General features: G+C 34.7%; 1 protein-coding gene across 7 annotated transcripts in view; it reads left to right on the plus strand.

The window, feature by feature from the left end:
• The window catches only part of LOC133847186 (fasciclin-2), a 114,553-nt gene that overhangs the window by 65,109 nt on the left and 21,644 nt on the right, over positions 1-27,800 (plus strand). For 4 of the 7 annotated variants that reach the window (XM_062282045.1, XM_062282046.1, XM_062282049.1 and 1 more), the window contains exons 3-5: positions 17,997-18,171; positions 18,275-18,322; positions 26,448-26,611. In XM_062282045.1, coding sequence (XP_062138029.1) covers positions 17,997-18,171; positions 18,275-18,322; positions 26,448-26,611 — 387 coding nt within the window. The remainder of the gene's footprint in view (positions 1-17,996; positions 18,172-18,274; positions 18,323-26,447; positions 26,612-27,800) is intronic. The other 3 variants (XM_062282047.1, XM_062282048.1, XM_062282050.1) reach the window with 1 other exon arrangement.

Genomic DNA, 27,800 nt, shown 5'->3' on the forward strand with positions numbered 1-27,800 from the left:
TAGTATTTTATACTAAATATTATTTAATACCTTATTTAATACGAAGTAGTATTTAATACTTAGTATTGTTCAATGCAGTAGTATTTAATACTTGATTGCATATGAAATAGTATTTAATACATTGTATTTTTCACAACTACATTGAATATGGAATAGTATTGAATACTTAGTATTATTTTATACTAAAAATTAAAAATATATTTAAAATTAAATAGTATTTAATACTTGGAATTATTTAATACTAAAATTTAAAATGTAACAGTATTTGATATTTAGTATTATTTAATACTTGATTTAGTATGAAATATTATTTATTTATTGATTTGATATAAAGAAGTAGTATTTAATACTCAGTATTTAGTAGATGATTTAGTATGAACTCATACTTCTACTACTTAAAATGAAGTTATGCTTATATGTTATAAAGAGCAGGTTTTTATTTTTAATTTATTATATTCAATCTAGTATTTAATACTGCATATCACTTTAAAGGAAAGAAAGTACTGGCTGCTAAGGCCTTCGACTTAATAAAATAAATGATAAATTTAGGATATTTTCCTAGCGAGTTGCACTTTGAATACCTTTTCAATCCCCGTTTCAATGGACAACTGCAAACATCTCTAACGCATTGTCGCTGTCATCTCACTCACACACTCTCTCTCTCTCTTTCTCTGTATCTTTCTCTATCACTCACTCCCTTACCGCACTTCATGTGTCTTATTAGTCAGTTCGCTGAAGTGCAGCTCTTAGTTTGCCAAGCGGCGCAAAATGATGCGTGCGTATTTTGTGTGTGCACAGTTTTTGGGTATTCAAAATTCTGGCTGGGAATCTGGCCAGCTGGACAACAGACGGTTTAGTCTGCTGCTGCTGCTGCTGGTTGCTGGCCATCCATCATGACATGGATGACAGCTCAATTGAGAGAGAGAGTCGAGAGTCGCAGTCACGAGTCGCGAAAGTCGCCAAAAATTGCAAATCCCAAATGCAAACGGAAACGGAAAACCGGACCAAGAATTAGAAACAATAGAACCCACAAAAAAAAAGCGAACCTAAACGAAACAGAAGACGGGGAAACATCAAATCAAAGAGCAAAAAGGAGAGACTGACTTTTGATCGATGGCCTGCCTTTGCCGCATAATTTGACAAAAAAAAAAAAGAACCAAAAAAGGGGGACAAAAAAGAAGGAAAAGGGAAAGCAGAATTCAGGTAGAAAGCCTCCTAAAAATTGTCGATCGATGAGGCGCAGTAAATTTGTTGATTGATTGCCGCCTGATTGATGCGTTCTATTGGGGGCCATTGACTTCTCTTCCATCTCTCACATCTTTCTCTCTCATTCTCTCAACTATTGAGTGCAGTTTTATGAGTCAATTGAGCAGACCAAGACTAGCTAATTGAAAGTCTTAAGCGAATGATTGAACGCAACTCGCAGAAGTTGGAATAATGTTGATGAGGTTGCAATTGCAGTTTGCACTCTTGGCGCTGTTTTAATGAGTTACTCCCAGCTGAATCAATCGACAGCAGGCATAAGTCTCACTCTCTCTCTCTCTCTCTCTCTCTGGCGTTAAATTATAGCATTTGGTCGCCGTTTTGGGATGATTAATTAAATGGCATTTTAATGAGTTCACTGCCGAGCTCAGCTCTCGCTCTCGCTCTGGTTTCTCGCTCTCATTCACTCACTCATCAATTGTCATGGCATGCATCAATAAAGTGGAGGAGAGAGAAGAACACTGAGGTAGGCAGTTTGCATGCACAGCAATGCTTTGGTTAATTTATGCAATTGAACTTTTGTGCCGAGCGGAACCGCCTATCAAAATGGATGCTGCACACAGCTGGCCAGCTGCATTCCGTCTGTCTGTCTGTCTGTCCGTCCGTCCATCCGTCTGACCGCTACTTTGACTGTATAGAGCTAGACTTTGTGCAAATTTGTGCACAATATAGGACTAAAGACTGTAATTGAAATATAAATTTAAACTTATTTCAATAAGATATATTGATATTATTATTTGGTATATCGTTATACGATTCTATTCAATATATACTTCTAAAAACTCTAATTGAAATATAAGTTTAAACTTATTTCAATACGGTATATTGATATTAGTTGGATTATCGATATACTATTGTACTCAAAATATACCATTTAGAGTACAAAGTATATTATTATTTTCAACCCTACTGCTATCCATAGTATACAATAGAATATCGGTATACCTTTAGTATATTTTCGGTTTGTTCATTTTTTTTATACTTTCTTCTTAATTTGGTATATTTAATATAATAGCAAATCGATATACAAAATAAAGTCCATAGTATATTTTCGGTATATTAATTCTGTATACTTTTTTGATATCTATAGTATATTTTGATTGTAATAGTACAACCTTTGGGATGTGGTATATTTTGAATACAATAGTATATCAATATACCAAATAAAGCCTTTAGTATTTTTTCAGTATATTAATTATGTATACTTTCAATTCTCTATGGACTATTGTTTATGTAGTAGTGTATCGATATACCAAATATTGGTGTATTTGGTATATTTTAGTATATGTATACTTTCTGTTCTCTATAGTATACTATTGGCGTAACAGAATGTACATATATATACCAAATATAGTCTTTGGTATATTTTAGTATTTTTTTTCAGTATACTATTTTTGTATGCTTTCTGTTCGCTACGGTATATTTTTGAAGTAAAACTATATAAATATACCAAAAATCATTTAGTGGGTCTTTAGTATACTTTCTGTTCTCTATGGTATATTTTAAATATAATAGTATTTATGTATAGCCTTTAATATGTTTTAGTATGTTTTCGGTATATTTTGGAGAATTAAACAGAATTCTTTTGCTTTTATTACTTCATAGTCGGTTAAACTTGTTCATTTTGGTATTAATATTAATATTTATATTAATTGCTCTCATTGCGTGCTAGTTACGCACTCGAATGTTAATGATTAATGCGAATTTGTTGCCTCGCAGCGACTAAGCTAATCCTCGGGCGATTTGTGTAAATACCTGGAAGCGAATGGGAGGTAGGAGGAGGAGAAGCATAGATTTGTATTTTTGAAAAAAAAAAAGCTTGAAAAACTTGTCGCTGGCAGAGAGCTTAGGAGCAAAAAGTTGGCCAAGTTTATAATATTGTAAGCCCCTTAGCGCGGATCTATGCCGCATCTACACTGAAAATGGCAGCTGCTTAGGCTTACTTATGTCACACATGCCGCCGAGAGCTTTAAAAAAAACAACTTGGACTGGCCAAAAATGCGAAAGACGAAGAACAGTTTTTGGGGGATGGGGGCCGGGGGGCGTGACTTTACGGCTTGCTTAAAGTTTGGAAAGCAAGTTGGAAAAAGCAGCAGCAGCAGCAGCAGGCTAAAATAAATAAAAGCCAACACAAAACTTTTGGTATATACCCCGAAGAAAATACAAGGAAAAAAGCCAGGCTAGTCGAAGAAGAAGAAGAAGCAGCAAAAGAAGAAGGCTGCGTTCGTTGTAACTTTTGCCAAGGGATGAGGAGAGAGGGGAGGGAGGAGGAGGGGAAGTGCAGTGTGTTGAGTGTGTAGTAGACACAACATGCAGCAAAAACTAACTGCTTACTTAACAAGACATATTCAAGCACTTAAAAGCAAAATAAAACACAGAGCGAAAGAGATAGAGCGAGAGAGATAGAAAAGGAGGCTTGGCTGGGAGGGTTAGAGGGAGGGGGGGAGGTACATCAGCGGTGCTGTTACAAGTTGCCACATAACTTGGCTTGCTGCTTAAGCCACGCGACGCAAAACCCGAAACCCGAAAAAAAAACTAACCTCACTTTTTCCAGCCATTTTATAGAACAACGCACATGGCGTGCGAGCAAGAGAGAGAGAGAGAGAGAGAGATAGCGAGCTGGTAACTTTATCAGTCAAGTTTACTTAATACGCAAAGTAACTTAAAAACACAGCCGCGGGGTCAGACAAGGACGAAGAGAGAGAGAGGGAGAGAGAGAGGAGGAAGAACTTTGCGGGGCAACAGGCAAAAAAAAATAAGAAAAAGTTATGCGCGCATAATAAGCTCGAAACTTTCAGCGCGCTTTTTTTTCCAGCTTTCGATTTTGCTTCTCTTTCGTGTTGCCCAAACTACTTTTTAATATGCAGCAATGATCTGCTATCTCGCTCACACACACACACACACATATATCAACACTCTTCGTGTTGCCCTTTGCATAGAAAAATGTGATTGAAAAACTTTTTTGTCGGTGGCTCGAAACATTTTCGCGCCATTTTGTTTGGCTAGCTTTTGATCTTTGAACTCTTTATTTTTGCACTCATTTTTTTTTTTTCTCTGTGTTTTGCATCGGAAATTTCTTATTCATATTTTTTATGCAATTTGTTTGTTTGCCCTTTGTCTGGCTACGTCTCTCTTTCTCTCTATCCCTCTCTCTCTCTCTCTCTTTCTTACACTCTCTCTTTCTCTCTCGTTCTCTTTGTTGTTGTTTACCGTAGTGCTTATCCAATATTTGCACAGCATACGAAGAAAACTCTCAACTGCCTTTCAATGTATTGAATTGTTGCCAAACTGACTGCAGATTGTTTACACTTCTGTCCCTCCTCCATCCCCTTCCCCTTTCTCCTTCCACATCCAACTGTAATCCAAGTTGCCAATTTCAACGGCCAACGAATATTTTAATGGATTGCTGACAGCCAAAGAGAGCGACAGAGAGAGAGAGAGAAAAATTGAAGTAGGCACAGTTGAAGATACATTTTGAGTAGTTATTACTTTTATCACATTTTCTGCTATAAACATTTGCAGCCAATGCAAAAAGTGGAATGCAATTTGCAGTTGTATATGAGAATTTTGCGTAATGAGTGATTTTTTATTTTGGTACTTTATTTGTTACTTATAAAAGATTCGCCCTTCCATAAATATATCTTAAATTTTATGCTTCGTTTTCTACTTTTAACATTTCACTTTGTACAACGAATATTTGAGCAAGTTTAAGGAAGTAAGGAGTAAACATAAAAAAGTGTGACCAAAATTTTGCAAAGTACGGATTATTTCTTAATGAAGTAAATTTATGTGACAACTAAATTTACAACATGTTTATTAGTATATTTTATACTCTTTCACAAAGCAAAAAAATTATAAGAGTATTTTGAGGAAGTAAGGAGTAAAAAAGTGTGTCCAAAACTTTGAAAGTATGGAAAATTACAATATTTGAGCTTATTTAGTATGTTATTTCTAATATTAAGCTGTTTTATTTCTTATTCAATCGATGTGATTCAGGAAAGAGAAATTCCCAGTGTGACCAGCTCATTTGTATAGATTGTTTTGAATAGGGATATTTCAACCCTTTATTTGTATTAGTATATTTTATGTCTTCACAATGCAAGAGTATTTTGAGGAGTTTGAGGAAGTAAGGAGTAAAAAAAAAGTATGACCAAAGAAAGTTTCAAAGTATGGATTTAAGGAAAAAGCAAAATGTTATTTTTAGATGTTATTATTTCTTATTGCATTCCATTTATTAGATGAGTTTTTAATTAAGTTTTAATGATAGTTTAGTAGTATTTTATTTATATATTTTAGGTAATAGAATAAAATTAGTAAAAGGAAATTCTAAGAGTATTTCCACTGCAGCTTACAAAAAAATAGTTTTCCAAAGTTACTTATTATGTGCTTGGTGCACTAAAAGTGTAACTGGAGTGTTAACAAAGTTGCGAGCTCATTTGCTGTAGCTGTGGCCATAAAACGTTTACGAAATGTCGCGCAAAGAAGAATGACAAAAATTAAATGCTATCAGGAGAGTAATTGTGCGACTAGTTGAGTCACGTATGCGTTAACAGTTATGAGGTTTACTTTGTGAGTAGAGAGAGAGAGAGAGAGAGAGAGAGAATGAATGGGAGAGAGAGGGAGAGAAGAAAGTGCTGTTGTCCTTTTTGAAGTTGCTGCACTTCTTGAACTACTTTGCAGTTAATCGCCATTTGCATTAGATATCCACACAGACAATTTTCTTTAGTGTTTTTGGCAACTGGTTGCTCGTCGTCGTCGTCTTCTTCTTCTTCTTCTTCTCGTTGAGATTGGCAGCGTTGCCACTTGTTCAAATGCTCATCAAGTTTTCATTAGCCATTTTATGGCTTTGGCCAACCGAAAAACTAAACTGCGAGAACAAAGAGATAAAAACTTGAACTACTTTGTCGCCACTTGGCTGCCATTACGCGTTGCCTTCCTCTTCTCTTTCTCTCTGTCTCTCTCTCTCTCTCTCTCCCTCTCTGTCTGTTACATTTTTAGCTTTTTTCACGCTCATAATGACCTCATTTGTATTAGCATTGGCTCGCAATTGAAGCACTTGACGTTGCCATTTTCTGACTTTCTGTGTTTCTGGGTCGCCAAGCAGGCGTCCAAAACACACCCTTTACACCCCTTACACCCACACACACTCAGTCTCTGTTAGTGTGTATGTGTGTGTGTGTGTGCTTTGCATTTTCAAGTGCAGACATTTTGTGTCAATTAGACTTTTAGACACATTATAAATTGACCTTCGCCACGCTCTTCCGGGGAAGGTCAATTTTCCAGTCGACAATTTTTTTCCTCCTTCTTTCCTTTTTTTTTGCTTTGCCGTTGTGCCGTTGCCAAAATGTTTGTGCTTGGACCAATTAACTCGACACACACACACACACAAGTCAACTGTTCGGTGTGCTGTGTGCAGGCCACAAAATCAGTCAAAGCGGCCAACAAATTGCCTGTCAACCACACAAAATTGTCTTAGTCCCCAAAATGGTTCATGTGGAAAAGCCACGGCTGAGTGTAGACTGCAAGAGACCCTTTTCTTATTTTAATGGGTTCTGTTAATGGGTTATGTTGTGTTATTTTAAATTTATTTATTTTTCGCTTCTATATTCAGTGAAAATTTCATTAAAATAACTGATTGAAAACGTCATTATCTAAATGAGAACTCAATTAATATATTATATGACTGTAAGAGACCCTTTTCAAATTTGTATAGATTCAGTTTTACTTTGTGTTACCTTACTGAACTAATAAGGAACTTATTCTAGTTTCCATAAAGAAAAGGAACTAAATTCATATACTGTAGACTGAAAGAGACCCTTTGCGAATTTTAATAGGTTCTGTTAATAGGTTCTGTAACTTTCCTCACTTCTGTATTCAGTCAAAATTTGTTTAATACTTATTTCTAACTATTAATTAATGAGGTTTATATGCCAAAGGAAAAGAATTCAATTTATAAAATATAGACTGCAAAAGACCCTTTGCTGTTGTGGCATGTGTATATTAAAATGTTAATGGGCTTACTTTTAGATTGTTTTATATTTAAGCTATATATTCTAGCTTCTATACTCATTCTATATTTCCTTCCAACTATTGTTAATATGTTAAAGATTTGGAACTCAATTTAATTACTTTAGAATGCAAGAAACCCTTTTTTGTAGTGCCAAGTTTATTTTTTTTTAAGCGTTTTCGAATTTTAGGAGATGTGACGAAGTTTCAGATTTATTTTCATTAATTACATTTTATTAAACCAATTACTCATTTTAGTAGAGTCTTAGCTACGCCAAAGATGTGTAAAAGGTTCTAAAAGATCTATTTTCTAATTTTAGTAGACCCTTCTTAGTACATAAAATTTGAAGAAAAGTCTATTAGGTTCTTTATAAAACGAATTTTCTGAGACCGACAATTTTCTAAGTTGACATTACTTCAGCTTTTATATAAAATAAACATTTTTGTAATTTTCGGATGTCAAATTATTCAAGCTTCTGTATTCAGTCCACATTTTCTGTAGTTGTTAATCAAGCAAAGTAATCCGAGTATGAAATGAAAATGAGAAGAAACAAAAATGTGAATTTACATTTCGTACCATTTAGAATATTAACAAAACATTTATTGCTTAATTTTCGTAAGTTGCCAGAAATATTGTGTGCCTAAAATTTCAATGAGAGAGTTTCACGTGGATTCCACGTGTCTCTCCAGATTTTGTTTGCTGCCTTTTCTCTTGCTGGAGACTGACGCTGAGAATCGCAATCGCAATCGTCTGGCGCCTAAATGACAGCAATTACGAGTCGCACAAGTGTGCAAAACCCATTCACAGTCAAATGGACAGCGACGCACTCGAGGGGAGAAGTGTGTGTAACTTCCACTTCTCCTCCATTCAGCTCCAGCTTCAGCTTCAGCTTCTGCTTCTTCTATTCTCACTCCAGCTGACACGTACTTCGATGTGTGCCCCATCTACAGAGATGGGAGACGACAACACTTGGCTGCTGAGCGCATGCAATTTTTAAGTCAAATCACACATAAAAAAAAGAGAGCAGACTGCTTTTTTTGTAGCTGCTGGACTACGGAAATACCCTAGAATGATTAAAGAAAAGTGTGGCAAAAAAAAGAAAGGGATAAATAGATAAATATTTGAAACTATCATGACTAACACTGATCTGAGAAAAAAAAGATGAATGATAGGAGAAAAAGTAAAAAAAAAACAACTATCACGAGTAATATTGATCTGAAATCTAAGAAAAATTAGAGAAAAAAAGAAATACATAAGAAATACATAGATAATTATTCAAAACTATCATGACTTAAATGGATCTGCAATCTGAGAAAAAGTAGAAGAAAAGTATAAATCAATGATAGAAGAAAAAGTAGGAGAAAAAGGAAAGATAAACTAAAAGATATATAATTATACAAAACTATTATGACTAACATTGATTAGGAATCTGAGAAATAGGAAAAAAAAAGTATAAAGGAATGATTGGAGAAGAATTGACAAAAAAAGAGAAATAGATATTCAGATTATTGTACAAAACAATCATGACTAACATTGAATTGAAATCTGAAAAAGTCGAAGAGTATATCAATGATAGAAGAGTAAGTAGGAAAAAAAGGAGAGATAGATAAATAGAGAGATTATTCTAGAAAACTATCATATCTTATATTGATCTGAAAACTGAGAAACAGTAGAAAAAAGTATAAATGAATCATTGAAGAATAAATAGGGGATAAAGAAAGATTGATTAATAATTAAATAAAATTATATTGACTAACATTGATCTGAAATCCAAATAGGTAGGAAAAAGGATAGATGCTATAAAAAAAACTAACATGACTTACATTTATGTGAAATATGTGTAGAGACAACATTAAGAAATAAGTTGTCATACACAGCCAATTTGGTATATTTTGTACAATGTGGTATATTTTTCACTCTATGGTATATTCTGAGGAGTAATTCATAGGTGTATTTATTTGGTAAGTCTTAGGAATAATAATAAGAATTTCTATAAATCGAAAATCAATAGGGAGCATTACTTTTATTGTGCAGTAATCTAATAGTAGCTTATAAAAACTCTTAGAGCACATCACACCCGACCTGCACATGTGCACAGGGTATATGGCAAACTGTCAATGACAAATGTCGCTGCTGCCTGCCGCCGTGTGTAGAAAGACTCAATGGCTCAGAGCGTCTGTTGCCTTGTTGCCTTGTTGTTGTGTGTGTGGCATATTTGTGAATTCAAAGGGCATGCGACAGACAGCAAGAGTTGGACAGAGAGACGGACGGACAGACAGACAGACGGCGACAGTGACGCGACGTGGGCGACCACTTGAAGTTGGCTGCTCCAATTTCGTGGCGCGCACAAAAGTATGCAACATGTTTGAATGTGCAAAAAATAAATGCCTAACGAGTGCAAATAAAACTTGAAATTCGAGACGAGATTGCACAATATTTGTATATGCATATGCGTTAGTGTCGGTGTTTCAGTGTGTGTGTGACAGTGTGTGTGTGTGTGTGTGTGTGCACATGTGACTGGCAAGCCAAGCAGGCGAAAGGCGTTAAAAAAAAAAGAACGCGTCTGTGGCACATGCCTCTAAAAAGTATGCCATCAAATATGCCAAACATGTCTGTGCAACACTTGCTTCGCCTCTCTCCTCTCTAATGTTTATTACGAATATGCTCAACAAGGCATGAGACACCCTCTTCTCCTCTCTCTCTCTCACTCTCTCTCTCTCTCTTGTCCTTGGCGAATTTGCGAAATAGTCGCACACTCGATCGACAATCTGGCAACGCCGCCGGCGGCCGTTTGATCTACCCCCAAAAGGAACATAAGTGCCTCACCAGACGGGGCCTAAATTTAAAAGCTCTTCTCTCTCTCTCTCTCTCACTTTTTCTGGGTATTTTTAGTTGTCGCCCATTAACCGGGGGCGTGCCAAACACTTGAGCACGTCTTGCATTTCAAATGGTTGACAACCAAGGGAGAGGGGAGTGAAAAGAAGGGAAATGGTCTTTGCAAATGGCAGCTCAATATTGCCGCACAATATTTGCCTAACGCTCTTTACGCATTTCCCTTCTCTGTCTCTCCTTTTTTTTATTGTTTTCCTTTTCGTTTTTTTTCATCTGCTGTGCCATAATTCAAAAACTAACTTTTACCGGCCAACTAAGCAGGGGGGGGTTGGAGGGGGAGGGGGAGATTACATAAATCAACATTTTTGGTGGCTCGCTTTTGGCACACAAAACTTTTTTGGCGCAAACAAATATTAATTTCAACTTGCACAAGCCATAAAATTGAGCAGAAAAAAAAGCTAGTGAGAAAAACTAGTAAAAATATGCCAAAAGTAGCAGAAATAACATTGCATATTTATATGCCACAAATAAACGAATTCAAATGTTAAGTTTCAAATACAGAAATTGAAGAAACTGTTGAAAAACTATTTGCTTAAATAGTTTAAAAAAAAATAATATTTGAAAACTAACTAAAAATTTGACTCTAGAAATTCAAACTTCTACTTTAAATTTAATTTAAAGAAATGTTTAAAACGACTCAAAAATGTAATCTATAATATAACGTTGAGAATAACAAATTGCAATACACACATTAAAGAAATTTGATCTAAATACTGAGAAATTTAATATAAAATATGAAGTTGATAATATTCAATTTTATGAAAATGTATGATAATATATAGATAGATTTCCAAATATTAAATCTAACTTTAAATTCAATTCAAAGCAAAGAACATGACAGACTAAAATCAATATAAAAATATATATTTTTAATGTTTAGAATATTAAACTTAAACTTTAAATTAAATTGAACGAAAGAAGCATGACTGCAAATGAAGTAAATTGCATGCAAAATGGATCAATTTTAAATAATAATAATAAATTGCATAAAATTAAATATATTATGTTCAGAATAGCAAACTTAACCAAATCACGTTAAAAAAAAATAACATTACAAAAAAACTCAAAGCAAAACAAAGAAAAGCTACAGTCGGTATTAAATTGAAAATATATCAAATTAATATACCAAAGTCTCTATTTGGTAGAATAACTACATTCAAAATATACCATTGAGTGCAAAATATACCAGATTGTCAGCCAAAGCAACCATACAAAAGTATTTCTTAAATAACTTCTACAAATTCCGATTGTAACCAAATTTTTAGGACTCATAAAAACTATAATTATTGTCTGTATCGAAATGCGAGACTCTAGCTTCAAAAATGATCATTCAAAAATCAAGATTTATATATAATAATCAAAGCTTTAAATTCAATTTAATTCAAAATAAATGATTCTTAAATATTCAACGTAATCATAAGAATATTCAACTTCAATTCAATTGAAAGAAACGAACTGCCTGCAAAAAAAAAAGCTGAATAATTTGTAAATGAATATTTATTATTATTGCACATTTAATTATGTATGTATGTGGATCCCCAAAAGATTATGTACACACATTAAAATATTGTAAAAGTCTCGCTGCGCCTCTCATTTTTAATGCACATAATTTGCAGCACTTAAAGCGATTCTTTGTGTATGTGTGTGTGTGTGTGTGTTAATTTGCCCATTGGCCCTTATTTTTATTTGGCAATTTTAAATGTGCAATTGTTAATTGTTTTTCAACAATATTTTCACTCGAGCTGAGCGCAATGAATTACTATAAAATGCAGGACTGCAGGACAATCCAAGGAAATGCCAGATGGCCAAATGTGAGCCAATGGCTTTGCTGTCTCCCTCTCTCTCTTTTGCTCTCTCTCTCTCTTTCTCGCTCTTTGTCTTCTTGTGTTGCGTTTTCGCGTATCGCCTGCGTCGTTTGCCCACGATAATTCTTAACCGCTTGTTTATTTATGCGGCGCAGGAAAAACCACCCACGCAACACACACACACACGCACACACACACCAACACACACACACACACACTCACACACACACACACACACACTCACACACCAACACACATAGAGTGCACAAAAGATAAAGCACTCGTGTGTGTGTGTGCGCCTTTATTTATGCAGCATGCATTTAAAATAAAATAAATATAAATTAAGCATACGCCCGGTGCAACAGCCGTTCATTCGTTCGCTGGTTCGTTGTTGTCGACTTTGAAGCGCGCACAACTCACTGCCAACTACACACACACTCTACTCTACTCTACAATGCAGCATATGAACAGCTTGATGGGGTTTGCCAAACATTTGGAATTTTTAGCTAGATCATAGAGATTGACTATAAGATGCAGAGAAATAGATATAGTATATTAGTTGCTTTAGCTGACAATCTGGTATATTTTTGTATAATTCTATGTGGTATACTATGTATTATGTGGTATATTGTGTACTATTCAGTATTTCATACTATATGGTATATTGTGTACTATATGGTATATTTTGTACTGTGTGGTATATTTTGTACTAAGTGGTATATTGTGTACTGTGCGGTATATTTTGTACTATATAGTATATTTTGTACAATGTGGTATATTTTGACAAAATACCAAATATAGTCTTTGATGTATTTTACTATTTTGCGGTATATTAATTTGGTATATTTAAAAAAAACACACTCGATTGTATGTTTTCAGCATTTTCAGTATTTTTTATATTAAAAAGTTCGATTTCTATTCATTCTTTAGAATGTTCAGTAGAGTTTCAAATACTTAGCAAATTAATATAGAATTATATTCATTTCGTTAAACAGTCAAAAGTATTTTTGATACCTATGAATTACATCTTAAAAATGTCTGATATATTTTCAAATACTCGACAAATAAATAGAGAATTATATTAATGTTTTAATGAATGTCCAGAACAGTTGCCAAATACATGGAGTATAATATCTTGTAGACAGAAAGTATTTTTGTTTATAATGAAATATTTCATGAATGAATAAAGAGCTAAATTCACTTTGTTGCAATGCACTTAAACGAATTATATTTAAGTTAATGAAATATTTATAAAATATGCAAAACTTGTTTAAGCAAATATTTTGTAATCAACAAACTTTTCATTTTTTGTTTGCTTTCGGGGTAATGAAGAGTTTTGCTTGTCTCATTATTAGAATTATTCGCATTGCTTTCGTCGTCATATTATATTATTATTATTCTTCTCACTTGAAGTTCTGCTGAGCTGTGGCGCCATTTTGCAGCATGCATTAATTGCATGCAAAAAATAAACACAAAAAATTAAAAAAAAAAATGTGGGAAGAAGGCAGCATTGCATATAAATTTCTCATATTTAATTTTGCGAGCCACTTGACGCGCTGCTTTTTGGCATTGCGCTCAGTTTTAATGCCGTCGACCACAATTTATTCATTTTGCACAGCAAAAGAAATAAACAAACACCAGCAACAGCAGCAGCAAAAAACTCATAAAACAATATATAAACAAGCTGAAACTGAATAAAAGCGCAAGACAACAACGAACTTCAAATACTCTAAGAAATAGTGCAAGGAAAAGTCAATGAAAACATGAAGGTAATAATTAAAAAGAAGGCAAAATAATTGTAGTTGAAGAAATTGTTTATTTTGTTACATAATTTCCATATACTAAAAAATAGGAAATACATAAACAAGAAAGTTCAAATTTAAAGAATCTTAATAGAGTCAAAGAATATAACTAAATTATGATATATCAAAATGGTATTAAAAAATACCATTTCATAGTTGAAATTTAAAGTGAAATTGTTTATTTTGCCTGCTTTTTAATTTTGTAAAGAATATGAAACACAAAGGCAACACAGATATAATTTAAATAAAGCCTTTGATTTTCTGCAAATAATAGCAAAATGGTATTTCAAAATACTAATGAAATACTTAATACTAAATACTATAAATACTATATATCATTGTATTGAATTTTTTTTCATACACTTTGCAATATGCTAATGAATAGAAACCAAAAAGTTGTAATTATAGAAATTCAATGTAGATAAAGAATTTATCTAAATGTTATTTAAAAATACCATACTAAATGGTATTTAAAATATACTTTCATACTCGAAATTGAAACTGAAATTATTTAGTTTGTGGCATACTTTTTAATAAGAAGTACAGAGACGACAAAATTCCAATTTAAATGAAGTCAAAGAATTTCTATAAATTGTACCAAAATGGTATTTTAAAATACTAAAATAGAAATTATTATTTTCTTGCACACTTCTAAATACGCTGAAAACACACGGTAATAAACTCACTCTAACTCAAATGGAGCCAAGAAGTGTATATATACATATAAATAGTATTAAAAAATACTAAATTCTAGTTCAAGAAAGTTAAAAGAACTTTAATAGAGACAAAGAATTTATATCGAAATTAAATGGTATTAAAAAATACCATTCATTGCATACTTTTGAATATGCCAAAGAATAGTGAGACAAACATTTTGAGCCACAAAAAATAGCAGCTCAAAAGGAAAGTGTGTGTGTTTGTGAGCCACAAAAATTAAAAAAACAAACAGGGAAACGCATAAGGAAAATGCGTATCAAAGTGGCACTCGCAAATGCGTGTGAATGCGGTTGTGAGTGTTGTGTTGTGAGTGTTATGAGTGCGAGTGTTGCACTCGTTTACATTAAATGAATAATGCACTCGAGTGTGCAGTGTGAGAATCTCTCTGTGTGAAAATCGAGGGCAATCCTTTAGGTAGGAAAAAGGAAAGAGAGAAGATAGAGGGAAGAGGGGAGAAAGTTGGCATTAACCATTAAGTTGAGAGATAAATGCGTTTGGCAGAGAAGAGCCAAAACTAAAGCCAGTCACCGATGCCACATGCCACATCGTGCCACATTATCTGCTGTTTAGCCAGCTGCCAAGTTGCAGCTGCTGCCCCCGCTTTTGACCATTCAACGTCCATAAATTTCGCTCTTAAGTGGCGCACATTAACCGCAGGCTTTACGCCGAAAAAAAACAAAAACAACAACAACAAAGCCAACTTCTTGGCCGCTTAATGAGCTCAGCTTGAGCTTTAGCTTGGGGCAAATACAGAAGACGCAACTTGAAGCAGCTTCAATAAAGTGTCAAACAAATAGCCAAAGACATTTAATTGCCGCAAAGTACGAATGAAATGGAAAATGCAAAATGAAAACAAACAACGAAAATGATCATGAAAATGGGGCAATGATGGGGCACTCAGACAACAAACAGACAACACTTTGTGGCAAGTTGTTGAACTTGCAACTGGCAAAAGAGACGCGCCTAATTGACCGCAATTAGTGTAAGACCAACGCGAAACAAGAAACAACAAAGAAGACAACAATGTTTGCCAATTATTTTTTACGCGCACACTCTGCAGCTGCAGCAACGTGCCACAGTTTGTGGCATAGAAGAGATCCAAGCATACAAAGCTAATTATCATATTCTAAGCTATAACTATTTCAGCTCTACAAATGCTAAACAAAGTAGAAGCAAATTTTATGCTTCTTTCTATATTCAAATTTCATTTTGAATGCTAAGCAAAGTATTCTAAATTTTAAGATTTAATATATAGTATTTTCAGTATTTGAATTTAATTTCAAAATAGTATTTATTTATTAGCTAAAAATGCAAATTATTCGAAAATGCTTCAATATATGATTTTATATTCAAATTTCATAACAAAACAAACTCGTCTTTATTTATTAGACAGAAATGCTAAACAAAGTACTCTAAATTTTATGCTTTTTTCTATATTCAAATTTCATTTCATTAGCTAAAAATGCTTAGCAAATTATTTGAAATTTTATCTTCCAATATCTAGTATTTTCTATATTTGAATTTCACTTTCAAAATCAACTCATTACAAAATAGATTCTTTATTTATGCTAAGCAAAGTATTCGAAATTTTGTGCTTCAATATTTAGTATCTTCCATATTTAAATTTAATTCTAAAAACAAAAGAAAACTTTAATTTATTTAATAGCTATAAAATACTGAATTTTATATTTCAATATTATATTAGAAAAATATCAAAAAACTTAATCAGAATTGTGTAATTCTTAGCAAACGAAATCATAAACTTTGGAAATTCAGTCTGTGACATTTGCTATATTTAAAATTTCACTTTCAAAATCAACTCAGAACAAAACGAAACAAAACTCGCATTTATTTATTAGCGTCAATTAAAGAAAGCAAAACTAATATAACTCAGTGCCGTAAAATATGCGAACGTAATAATGCCGTAACTATTTAATGTGAGGTTATGTGGAGCAAAGCGTTTGGCTGCCTGCCATCTTTGCAACCCGGCAGCAAATGCATTTTATGATGGCTTATTATGAAAATGCCATCTCTCTCGCACTCTCTCTCTCTCTCACTCTCTTTCACTCTCTTTCGCTCGCTTTAATTAATAATTCACACACAGAGCCGCACACACATGGATAAAAGTGTTGTGGCATTGTGTCTGAGTCTGTGTCTCTGTGTCTCTGTGCTTTGCAGATGCGCCAAATAGCTTCTGCCACGCCCACTTTACGCCCCTGGCCACGCCTCGAGTGAAGCCCTTTAGCTTTGTGCGCAAGTGGCAATTAAAATTAATTTAAATTTAAATTACTTACGCACACACAACAATTATAAATATAATAAAAACGCATAAAAAAAGGAAAATTTATCCATGTATTGACTTGCTGAGACCCTTTCACAACGAAAAATTGGTGAAAACTCGCTTTAAAATTTAATTTAATTTAAATTTAAATTTCTTACGCATACACAACAATTATAAATATAATAAAAAAAGCATTAAGAAAAAGGAAATCCTGATCATGTGTTGACTTGCTGAGACCCTTTCACAACAAAAAAGGTTTGTGGGAGAAAAACTGGCTTTAAAATTTAATGAAATCTGAAATCTACAGTTAAAACTTATTTTAGTTAATACAAATTTACTAAATGAAAATAACATTTAAATTTGCTTTCACTCATGATATTTATCACAAATGAAATTCAATTTTTCCCGCAATTGAAAATTCAAATTCAATATTCGTATTTGTTGCTAGACTTATATTCTCATCTAATGAAATTTATATTATTATGGCAGACTTCAATTATATTTGCAATAATTAATAGCTTGGATAATATTTCCGCTTATGAAATTTATTTTCATTATTGCAAAATGGAAATTTAATTAAATTATTTATGGCTAGACGTGAATTATAATTGAGAGTTTGATAACTATTTTCGCATTTATTATTTCACTACTAAAGATGGTAATATTTGAAAAATTTATGTAAATGTGTTTATTTTATAGAAGAAAATTGTGGAAAATATACCAATATACAATCATTGGCATATTTTAGGATATTTGTTTATTGCAGTTTTTGGTATATTTTAGTATTTTTGTGGTATATTAAGAATACCGCATTTCGAGTATATTACTATGTACTTCAATATACCAATTATAGTCTATGGTATATTTTAGTATTTTTGTGGTATAGTAATTTGGTATATTTTAAGAATACCACATTTCGAGTACATTACTACTTTAATATACCAATTATAGTCTACGGTATATTTTAGTATTTTTGTGGTATATTTCTACAGCTTGTCGACTATAAAAATTGCATTTTATTTATATAAATGTAAATACAATTTTTTTCATTTATTGCTGAAATTCAATTCAATAATTTGACTTAAAACTAAGCAACCCTTTTTGACTTCAGCACTATCCTAGGGTATACAACCAACCAACAAAAAAAAACCCATTAAACGCAATATACACACAAAGTAAAACTTTTATTCATCGCATTTTTCCACCTTTGTTTTTTGTTCGCTTTACAGAATTGAGCAGCGCACAACAGACGCCCATACTGGAGATATTCCCGAAGCAGGCGGAGCAAAGGAAGCCGGTGGGTAAACCCTTAATTTTGACCTGTCGACCCAATGTGCCGGATCAAGCTCTCGTCACCGATCTGCAGTGGAAGGATAATCAGAACAATCCGATTCTGCCCAAGCCGTAAGTTTCGCTCTCTCTCTCTCTCTCTCTGTCTCTTTCTGTCTGGTTGAGTGTGTGTTTATTTTTTATTTCACACCCACAACTTGTTATATTATTTCTGTAGGGGCGTTTATGATCCACTTTATGATTACAAGGGGAATAAAAAGAATGTGTAAGTGCCGACAAAAAAAAGAACAACTAAAGTTCGTTACGTTTGCGTAGAAATATAACAGCAAGTGCAACCGCAATTACAACCGCAGCAGCAACTACGTAATTTCCCCATTTTTCCCCCATTTTCCTCAAAAGTCGCTCCGTTGTTTTGTTTGCCGGCATGTTTTCGAATTTGATTTGATTTTGTGATATGTTTTATTCAATATATATTTTTTGATAACCGTTTGTTGTGTTGCCATATTTTTTATGTTGTTCAGCGTGCGCCTCATGCCTAGGTCCATTACGTAACGTAGCATCCATTTCCCCCTCTCCCTCTCCCGCCACTTCACCAATCCCCTCTCACATCTCGCATCAGTTATCATGCAAAACACTAATTCAAGAGCTGCGCTCATGTCTCACATGCATAATTGTACTCTAACGTAACGTAAGCCATCAAAATGTATAACGTAACGTAACAGTGACGTAACCGAGTTACGTTTGTAACGTAATTAGTTCTCTTAGTCTACTAATCTCAACTGCATTTGACAGTTAGTTACAGCAAATTATATATTTATTCAACACATCAGCTCATACTTTATTTTTTTGTTTCTTTATTATTGTCGTGAGCATGCAAAAAACATATTTAGAAAAACGAAAAACAACTCTGTGATTAATACTGCTTCGCAGCCAACTTAACGAGCACATAATATGCTCAAGTGTGCAGCCAACTTAACTAGCTCAAGATGCAGTCAACTTAACGCTCGAGCGCTGCCAACTTAACGTAGTACTTTGCAAAATAATCAAGAGCCCGTTGTCAACTCAACTCTTGTAGAAGAACAAGAGCAAGAGCAGGAGCAAGAAAATAAAACGCGGCTCAAGCGCAGCCAACTTAACAAGAAGCCAGAGAAACGAAGCATAGCTAAGCTTAAGTGCAGGCGGCCAGGGTTGCCAGCTTTACCGTTGAAAAGTTGTACACGAATTAATTAATATGTTCAGTTGAATGTCTTTTCGGAATTTCTGCATATGGTTGCCACATTTTTCGATTCAGCTTTTGTGTCAAAGCAAGAGAATGTGTTAAATTAATAATGTTCTTTGAGTATTTTTGCAACGAGTTTTTTTTGGGGGGGGGGGAACTTAATAAACGAACGAACGAAACTCTAACCCCAGGGCTGCACTGCAAAAATCAACAGAGCAGCCGGCAACATTCGCATTGTTGTTATTTTTTTAAAGGGGGGAGCGGGCAACTTTTCAATTTGTTCGAACGTTGCTGCCGCATTTCGTGGCACACGCACCGAAACACCCACACACACCTACACACACACACACTCGGACTGCTGCAATATTTAATTTGGCAGGCCGAAAATCTGAAACAAAACGAAGTCTGGCAACGCTACGCAGATTGTTTTGTGTTTGCTTTTCTCTATACTTTCCGTTCTTTTTTTTTCGCCCTTTTATTTTGTTGCTGCCCTTCTCCCACACACAATACGCATTGCAGTGCCTAGCTTCGTTGATGGACTGAGGGGGAGCGGGAAGGGGAGGCCGATATGCTGAAATGAAGTTTTCGACAGCAGCAGCAGCAAAGCGTTGCATACTTGCAGGCGCGAAATGTAATTAAGCTGCCAAACCGGGCACAAAACCCCAAAAACACAACCGAAACTCCGCCCACTCTCCCCACTTCACCATTTCCCCTCTACCATAGGCTGCAAAAATGTGCGTTTTTCCAGACCCCAGAAAACTGGCCAAGAGTCGAACTCCAACTCGAGCTCGAGCTCGAGTTAATTAAAGCGATTAAGTTGGCAATAGTTCTGCGGCAGACAACGACGCCTCCGCGCTTCACTTGGTCAGCTGCCAATCGTGGATAGGATGGCAATTGTGATACCCTGTAATTGGGCAAACTTGAACAGTTGTTGATGACGATGGAAGTAAAGTTTTTATGATTGATAAATTTTATTTATAGTAAAACGATTTCCACTTAACACTTTTGCAACAGAGTTGCAATAAAAATAATACCCTGTAAGTCAGTCTCTGCTAGGGTGGCAATTGTGATACCCTGTATTTGGGCAAACTCGAAGCAAATAGTGTATTTGAAAGGTGTTAACTAGCTTGTATTATGATTTATGAAATATAAACGATTTTCTCTTGACACTTTCCTTGCAAAAAAAATAATACCCTTGGCAAAATGAGCTGCACAAATTTATCAGTAACAGTTGAAGTAAAAAGCAAAGTCTTTAAAGATTTTAAAGCTTTTAAGACTGTATTTTTTGAAAAGTTTAGCCTAGCTTAGGAATTATATTTGAAGTAAACGATTTCCTGTTGACACTTTCGCAACAACAAGTAATACTCTGTAATTGGACAAAGTGAGCTTTATCAATTACATTTGAATTATCAATCACTGTTTAAGCTAGCATAAATTATGACACAGGGTTGATATTTTGGGTAAACGATTTCTACTTGGCACTTTCATTGCAACAAAATGAATACCCTGTAATCGGAGAAATTTATAAGATACAGTTGTAGCATATAAAAAGTTTTTAAGTGAACAGAATAAGCAATAGAAATGCATTTAAGAAGATTGGAAAATGTTTGATTTGTTCTTCTATTACTTTTTTTTGAAGTTGTAAGCAACTGCGTTGAACAGTGTTTAAGAAGATTGAAAAGGATTAAAAAAAAAAACTGCTCTTTCTATATTTACCTCTAATATAGAAATCATAAATTTGAATAATAATCTAATGATTATTTAGATTGAAAATGTATTATATAGTAGATTTTGAGAGTTAGAACTTTTTTTCGGCTCTCTTTATTCATTATAAGTCGTCAGCACTTGCTAAAGTCTTGTTAAATCTCTTCTAGTGTTTTTCAAGCCAAACTTCGTATACTTCTGAGCTATTTTAAAATGAGTTCGTTAAACAGATTTCACATCTGATCCTCTTTCTCTCTTCTTCCACTGCTCATTAGTAATTTAAGTGCGTTTTAATTGGGCGCCAAATAAACGCAACTTAATCTGTTTCTATCAATCGCTGAGGAAAGTGCAACTTTAAGCGTCTTAAATGCATCTCTAAGCGAGTCTCGCTCAGCATTCCTTTTGCTATTTTTCGTCTTTTTTTTCTCGTTTTTTGGCTCATTCAATAACAATGCCAAAATGCTTGCAATAACAAACACAGAGCAGAAACGACATCTTTATTCGCATCGAAGCCAAAGAAATGCAATAAAAAATCGTTGTTGGTCCCCAAGGCGCCAAAATGGCGACTTCCTGTCGCTGCTCTCTTTACTCTCTACCCTCTCTCTCTCTCTCTCTCTGCTCTCTCTCGTTGTTTCCCTTCCCTCTCCTTATCTTCCTCACTCATGGAGACAATCAAAAATTTGATTTTTACGTATGCGTAACTGTTTTGAAGCTCTTGTTTGTTTGCCTTTCCTTCAGCCCCCACCCCCTTCAGTGCCCCTTTAGCTTCCTTTGCCCCTCCCTAAACTTGCCTCTCCTCCCTCCCCCCCTCTAACTGGGCATTTACCCCCCGGTTTGGTTGTGCGCCGTTTGGCGCAATATTAAAAATCCAACGCAAATATGCAGCGAAATTTTGCACAATGTCTTCCGCTGTGCCACTATGCGAGGCATGGGGCATGTGGCATGAGGCATGAGGCATGAGGCACGATGCGGTTACGATTTTGTTTTCCAACAGTTTTTCATATTTTTGCCCGCTTTTTTTCCTTTTTTGCTTTTCTTATTTTCCCTCACATTTTTCCCTACGAATTTTCGTGCTTTTTTTTACTATTTTTTTTTTTTTTTGGCATTGTCGTCAACGGCTTTTGTTAGCATAATTTTGGGCGCAGCAACGAGTTTTCCCTATACATATGTGAGTGTATTTGTGTGTATATGTATATGTGTGTGTGTGTGGACAAGGCAAACAAATAGCAAGCAAGCCGTTTTTCTTTTTCTTTTTTTTGTTGCATTTGGCAACAATTGCGAATCTCAAATCGAACGCAGGTTGCGCTCATGCTTCACACACACACATTTACACTAAGCAAACACACACACACATGCAGATGGCTATACATACATAAACACACAAAACTCTCGGAATATATAAAACCAATTACACTCGTAAAAACAGTAGTCACAACTAGTTCACGAATTCGCTCAAGTCGACTATGCGATGCTCTCACAGTTTGGAAATAAATCAGTGATCGATAGCCAAACAAGTGCGATAACACAGTCGATAACATTAGGAAATAGTCATAGCAAATTTTCAATTGTATAAGTAAATTTTAAACTCAATTTGTGTGCTCAACTTTCTAAGCTTTGCCAGCACGCTCTTTGTATAAATAAAGTTAACAATCGATACTGATCGATAACATGATCGATAACATTATGAAACATTCATAGCTTCTTTTAAATTAAATAACAATAATTAAATTAATAATACTCGAACTTAGTATCAATCTTTCTGCTGAACTTAGCAGCTTAGTTGCAAGTGCATAACAATCGAAACTGATCGATAACATTCAGAAACATTCATTGATAATTTTTAATCATAGATAAGTTTAATACTTAAAATTTATATCAATCTTTCTGCTCAACTTTCTTGGCCTTCGTCCACACAGTCTTTGTATAAACAAAGACTGATCGACTCTGATCGATAATATGTTCGATAACATTATAAAACATTCATAGCTCATTTTAAATGGTATAATAAAACTCGAACTGAGAATCAATTTTGCGGCTCTACTTTCCTGGCTTAATATTGATAATTTTTAATCATAGAAAAGTTTAATACTCAAAATTTGTATCAATCTTTCTGCTCAACTTTCTTGGCCTTCGTCCACACAGTCTTTGTATAAACAAAGACTGATCGACACTGATCGATAACATTTTCGATAACATTATGAAACATTCACAGCTTCTTTTAAATTATATAACAATACTCGAACTCAGTATAAATCTTTCCGCTCAACTTTCCTAGCTTTGCCAACACGCTAAGATGCAAGTGCATAACAATCGAAACTGATCGATAACATTATGAAACATTCATAGCTACCTCTAAATTATACAACAGTCTAGTACTCAAAATTTGTATCAATCTTTCTGCTCAACTTTGTTGGCCTTGGTCCACACACTTTTTGTATAAACAATGTTATAAAGTCTGGGAAAAACAATCAACAACAAGACTGATCAATAACAGTAACATTAACATTTATTCATTCATACTTTTGAACAATAAAACAGTTTAATACTCAAACTTAGGATAAATTATTGTGGTTAACTTTCCTGGCTTTGCCAACACACTCCTTTCAGCTTAGGGTATCGAAAATGTATAAACAAAGTTATGATAGCCTCAGCAAGTGCATAACAAGAGGAGAATAATAAAAGCTAGTTCGGCATAGTCTAGGCAAACACATACGCAGTATGATTTCGACTGCAGAGAATCGCATTGTCAGTCAGAGCAACCACGTGGCGAAACTATTTTACAGGGTATATGTGTGCCAGAAACACTAAAATTGGGTTTATGTTGCTTGCCAAAAACTGAAATTGAAATCAACAAAGACAACGACAAAGAGATGGCAAAGTTTGCGTGTTATGATTGCCCTGAATCTCGTTACATGTTGCGTAACTCGTCACTCGTTAAACTTTACACGTTTACTCGTTACTCATTTTTTACTTTTTACCTAGCTGTAAACAACGAAATGACCAAGTTTACCTGTTATGAAAGCCCCGAAACTCGTTACGAGTCGCTAAACTCATCACTTGTTACTCGTTATACGTTACACTTTACTCGTCACTCGTTTTGTGCTACTTACGTAGCTCTAAACAAAGTAAGAACAAAGTTTCCGAGTTAAGATTGCCCCGAAACTCGTCACAAGTTGCTTAACTTGTTACTCGTCACCCGCCACTCGTTACACGTTTACTCGTTACTCATGTTTTACTACTTAACTAGCTCTAAACAATGAAATGACAAAGCTTGCGTTTTATGATTGCCACGAAACTCGTTATGAGTCGCTAAACTCGTCACTCGTTATACGTTACACGTTACTTGTCACTCGTTTTGTGCTACTTACTTAGCTCTAAACAATGTAAGAACAAAGTTTCCATGCTAAGATTGCCCCGAAACTCGTCACAAGTTGCTTAACTTGTTACTCGTCACTCGTTACTCGTCACTCGACACACGTCACTCGACACTCGACGTTACTCGTTTTGTGCTACTTACGCAGTTCTCTAAGCATTACCTGACTCGCTGCCGCTGCGTTTGAAACTTTTGCCTTGGCTTCCCAATTCAACTCAACTCAAAAAGAGCATAATGCAAACTGTTTGACTCAAAAGTTTTGCTTCTTCATCTGCTGCTGAGGGAAGGGAGGAAACCGACTCGGCTTACAATGCGAAGCCATAATAATAATAATTATAAGCGCCATGCATATTTAGTTTTGCGCAACAAAAGTTTTTTAATTAATTAGTACGTGTGCTTTGCCCTCTCTCTCTTTCTCTGTCTCTCCCCTCCACTTCTCGATAGTTATGTACGATTGTATTTTGTGTTTTTTTTGTTATTTGCTGACTAAAAGAGATTTGCTAGCAAAATGCCAATTTGGCAAACAAAGCAAATGGCGCAGCAGCCAGCAAAGGTTTTTAATGCGCAACGCCTGCGCGTATGCAATGTTAAATTGTTTGTCACACACACACGTAGGGTTGCCAGGCATCTGGCAGGCATCGCTAATTGCAAAATTTGTGCAATTACTTTCGACAACAGGCAGTGGAATTTGCTCTCAAATCTGCTGCCTCATTATAAGCAACAGTTGCGGCTAAATTGTTTACTTACTTTGTTGTTTTTTGGGAGGGGATTGTAGCAATCAATTGATAGGGTTGTCAAGTGACGGCAAATTAGGTATTGTGTGTTGCGTATGGATCAAGAGGAAGGTCAATGATAACGAAGGGTAACTGAAACTGAAGAAAAGTTAATGTACCAAAAAAATACTTAAATATACTAAAGTGTTACTGATAAGGAAAAGGAACTGAAACTGAAGCAAATTTAATATACTAAAAAAATACTGAAATATACCAAAATATATATTTGGTAAATTACTAAGCAGCGAGAACTGAAACTGAGGCAAGGATAATATACTGACAAATACTGAAATATACCGTAAAATATATTTTTGGTATACTGATAAGGGAGGAGCAACTGAAACTGAAGCTGAAACTGAAATATACCGTAAAGTATATGTTTGGAATATTGGTATATATTGATATAGAGAGGGAACTGACACTGATACAAAGTTAATATACTAAAAAAATACTTAAATGTTTATTTGGTATATTGATATGAAGAGAGAAGTAGAATCTAAGCGAAGTTAATAGGCCAACAAAATACTAAAAACAGGACGAAATCTATAGTTGGTATATTTATATGTTAGGTTAATACTGAAATACACCAACATTGTTAGAGCATTGAGGGAGAAGTAAATTTGAAGCAAAGTTAGTATACCAAAGAGAATACTGAAATATATATTAATCTACTCCTATAAACCAACACTTTAGTACCTTTCGGGTATTAAAAGTATAGAATAGCTTTGTTAGCAATTATTACTGAATTCTAGACAGCATACTAACTTTGTTAGGTGCTAAACATTTTTGAGAATATCAATAAAAAGACAGTAATTTAGCTGTTTATGTTTAATTAACACAAAATCTTCACTCCTTTCCCTCCCTCTGTTTGCCGTTAATTAGAGATTCAATCTCTAAGTGTTGAGCATAAAAATAAATTGTTTGCACTTGAATCAGAAGCTCTCAAGCCCAGAAGCTGGCGGTCGAAAGTCAAACAACATTGACCTGAAATGATATTTGTACTCCGCCTCGAAGGAAGGAGGAAAATGTAAATGGAAATGCGCCGAAAAAAGAAACGCAATTTTCTTTTAATTTTCTGTAATTGTTATGGGGGCAACAAAAAAAAAAAAGAAAGAAAGGAGGAAAATTCGTGGCATGCAAATGGAGAAACAGAAGCAACGCAAGAAAGCATTCTACAATACTAACAACAACAACAACAACAACGTTGCTCGCTCGCATAACAATTATTATAATCATAAGCATAAACATTACATACGCAGTAGCAAGAAGAAGAAGAAGGAGAAGCTGTACTAATATAAATGTATCTTCATCTCACATACAGAACGGGACGCAATCAGCCACCGATGTACACGGAAACGCTGCCCGGCGATAGTTTGGCTTTGATGATACCTTCGCTGACGAGCGAAATGACTGGGAAATATTATTGCACCGCCTCGTATGCAAATACCGAGCTGCTTCAGACGAGTGTCTCAATTAAAACTTATGGTAAGTAACTGTACTTTTGATATATGCACGCAAAACTTTCGCTTCAGGCTCCACAAAGTTTCGAAGACAATTGATTTATATACGAGTACTCGTAGTATACACACTTTGACCCACATTCGAATGTTGGACACAAGCATAAATTTGCAACATTCTAAAGGTGTTTCGAATGCTGATTGATGTGCAACACTGAAAGCATATTTGCTCAAGAGAACAATCGGAATGTGACTTTGCTTTTAATGATGCCACACACACACACACACACAAATTCGAATTAAACTCCCAAACATAATTTCTAACTAAAACGAATATTTAGTACGCATATTTCCAAAATGAATTCCGTCTCTCTCAAAATCTTGTGCACATTTATTAACTCAATCTGCTGGATAAAAATAGGATAAACTTCTTTTGTGCTTCCCAAGATAGAAATTTATCAAATTGCATTGAAATGCTGCTGCTTTAAAGTCCCTTTCATGCATGCCAAAGCTTAAAGGATGTGTGTGTGTGTTAAGAGACTCAACTGCACCGCACCAAAGGGACAAAACAAAGCTGCAAAGCTCTTTACTGTTGCTGACAATAAAAATAACTGCAGTTGAGTTGTCATGTCTCATCTTCCACCTTTGTGAGGAGCAAAACAAGTGTAAAATTGCATTAGATTGTCGAATGACATGCATACGTTGACAATAAAAGCTGGCCACAACATGTCCCTGGCACTCGCCACTCGCCACTCGCTCTTATCAATTTTTTGTTGTGTACTGTGGAGTTTTATCTAGAGTTTAGCAAGTAGTTGAGTGATTAGAGTCAAAGAGATTTTGGCACAATGAATTTATTACACTGCAATGCGTTTTTGATTAGTTCGATTGACTAAGCATGTGTAGAGGACACGAAGTAGCGAGTGGAGTGTGGAGAGGCAAGTTTAGCGAGTAACTGGTAGAGAATGAAACGCAACGAGTGCTAGGAGATGAGCAAGTAGTTAAAAGAGATTACTTGATTTAGTTTTTATGGGATAAAGAAGTAATCGATTGGATGACTTTATGAAGCGACGAACGAGTAGTGAGTAACGAGTAATGAGTGTGGGGAGATGATCAAATATTTTAGCGTTAAATATAATTTTTATTAGATAATTACGACAGAAGAAGAAGAGCGAGTGGAGATTATTGAGTGGAGCAAAGAGTGAAAGAGTAGCGAGTAA

This window comes from Drosophila sulfurigaster, chromosome X (genome assembly GCF_023558435.1).
Source record: "Drosophila sulfurigaster albostrigata strain 15112-1811.04 chromosome X, ASM2355843v2, whole genome shotgun sequence".
Taxonomy (NCBI): Eukaryota; Metazoa; Arthropoda; class Insecta; order Diptera; family Drosophilidae; genus Drosophila; species Drosophila sulfurigaster.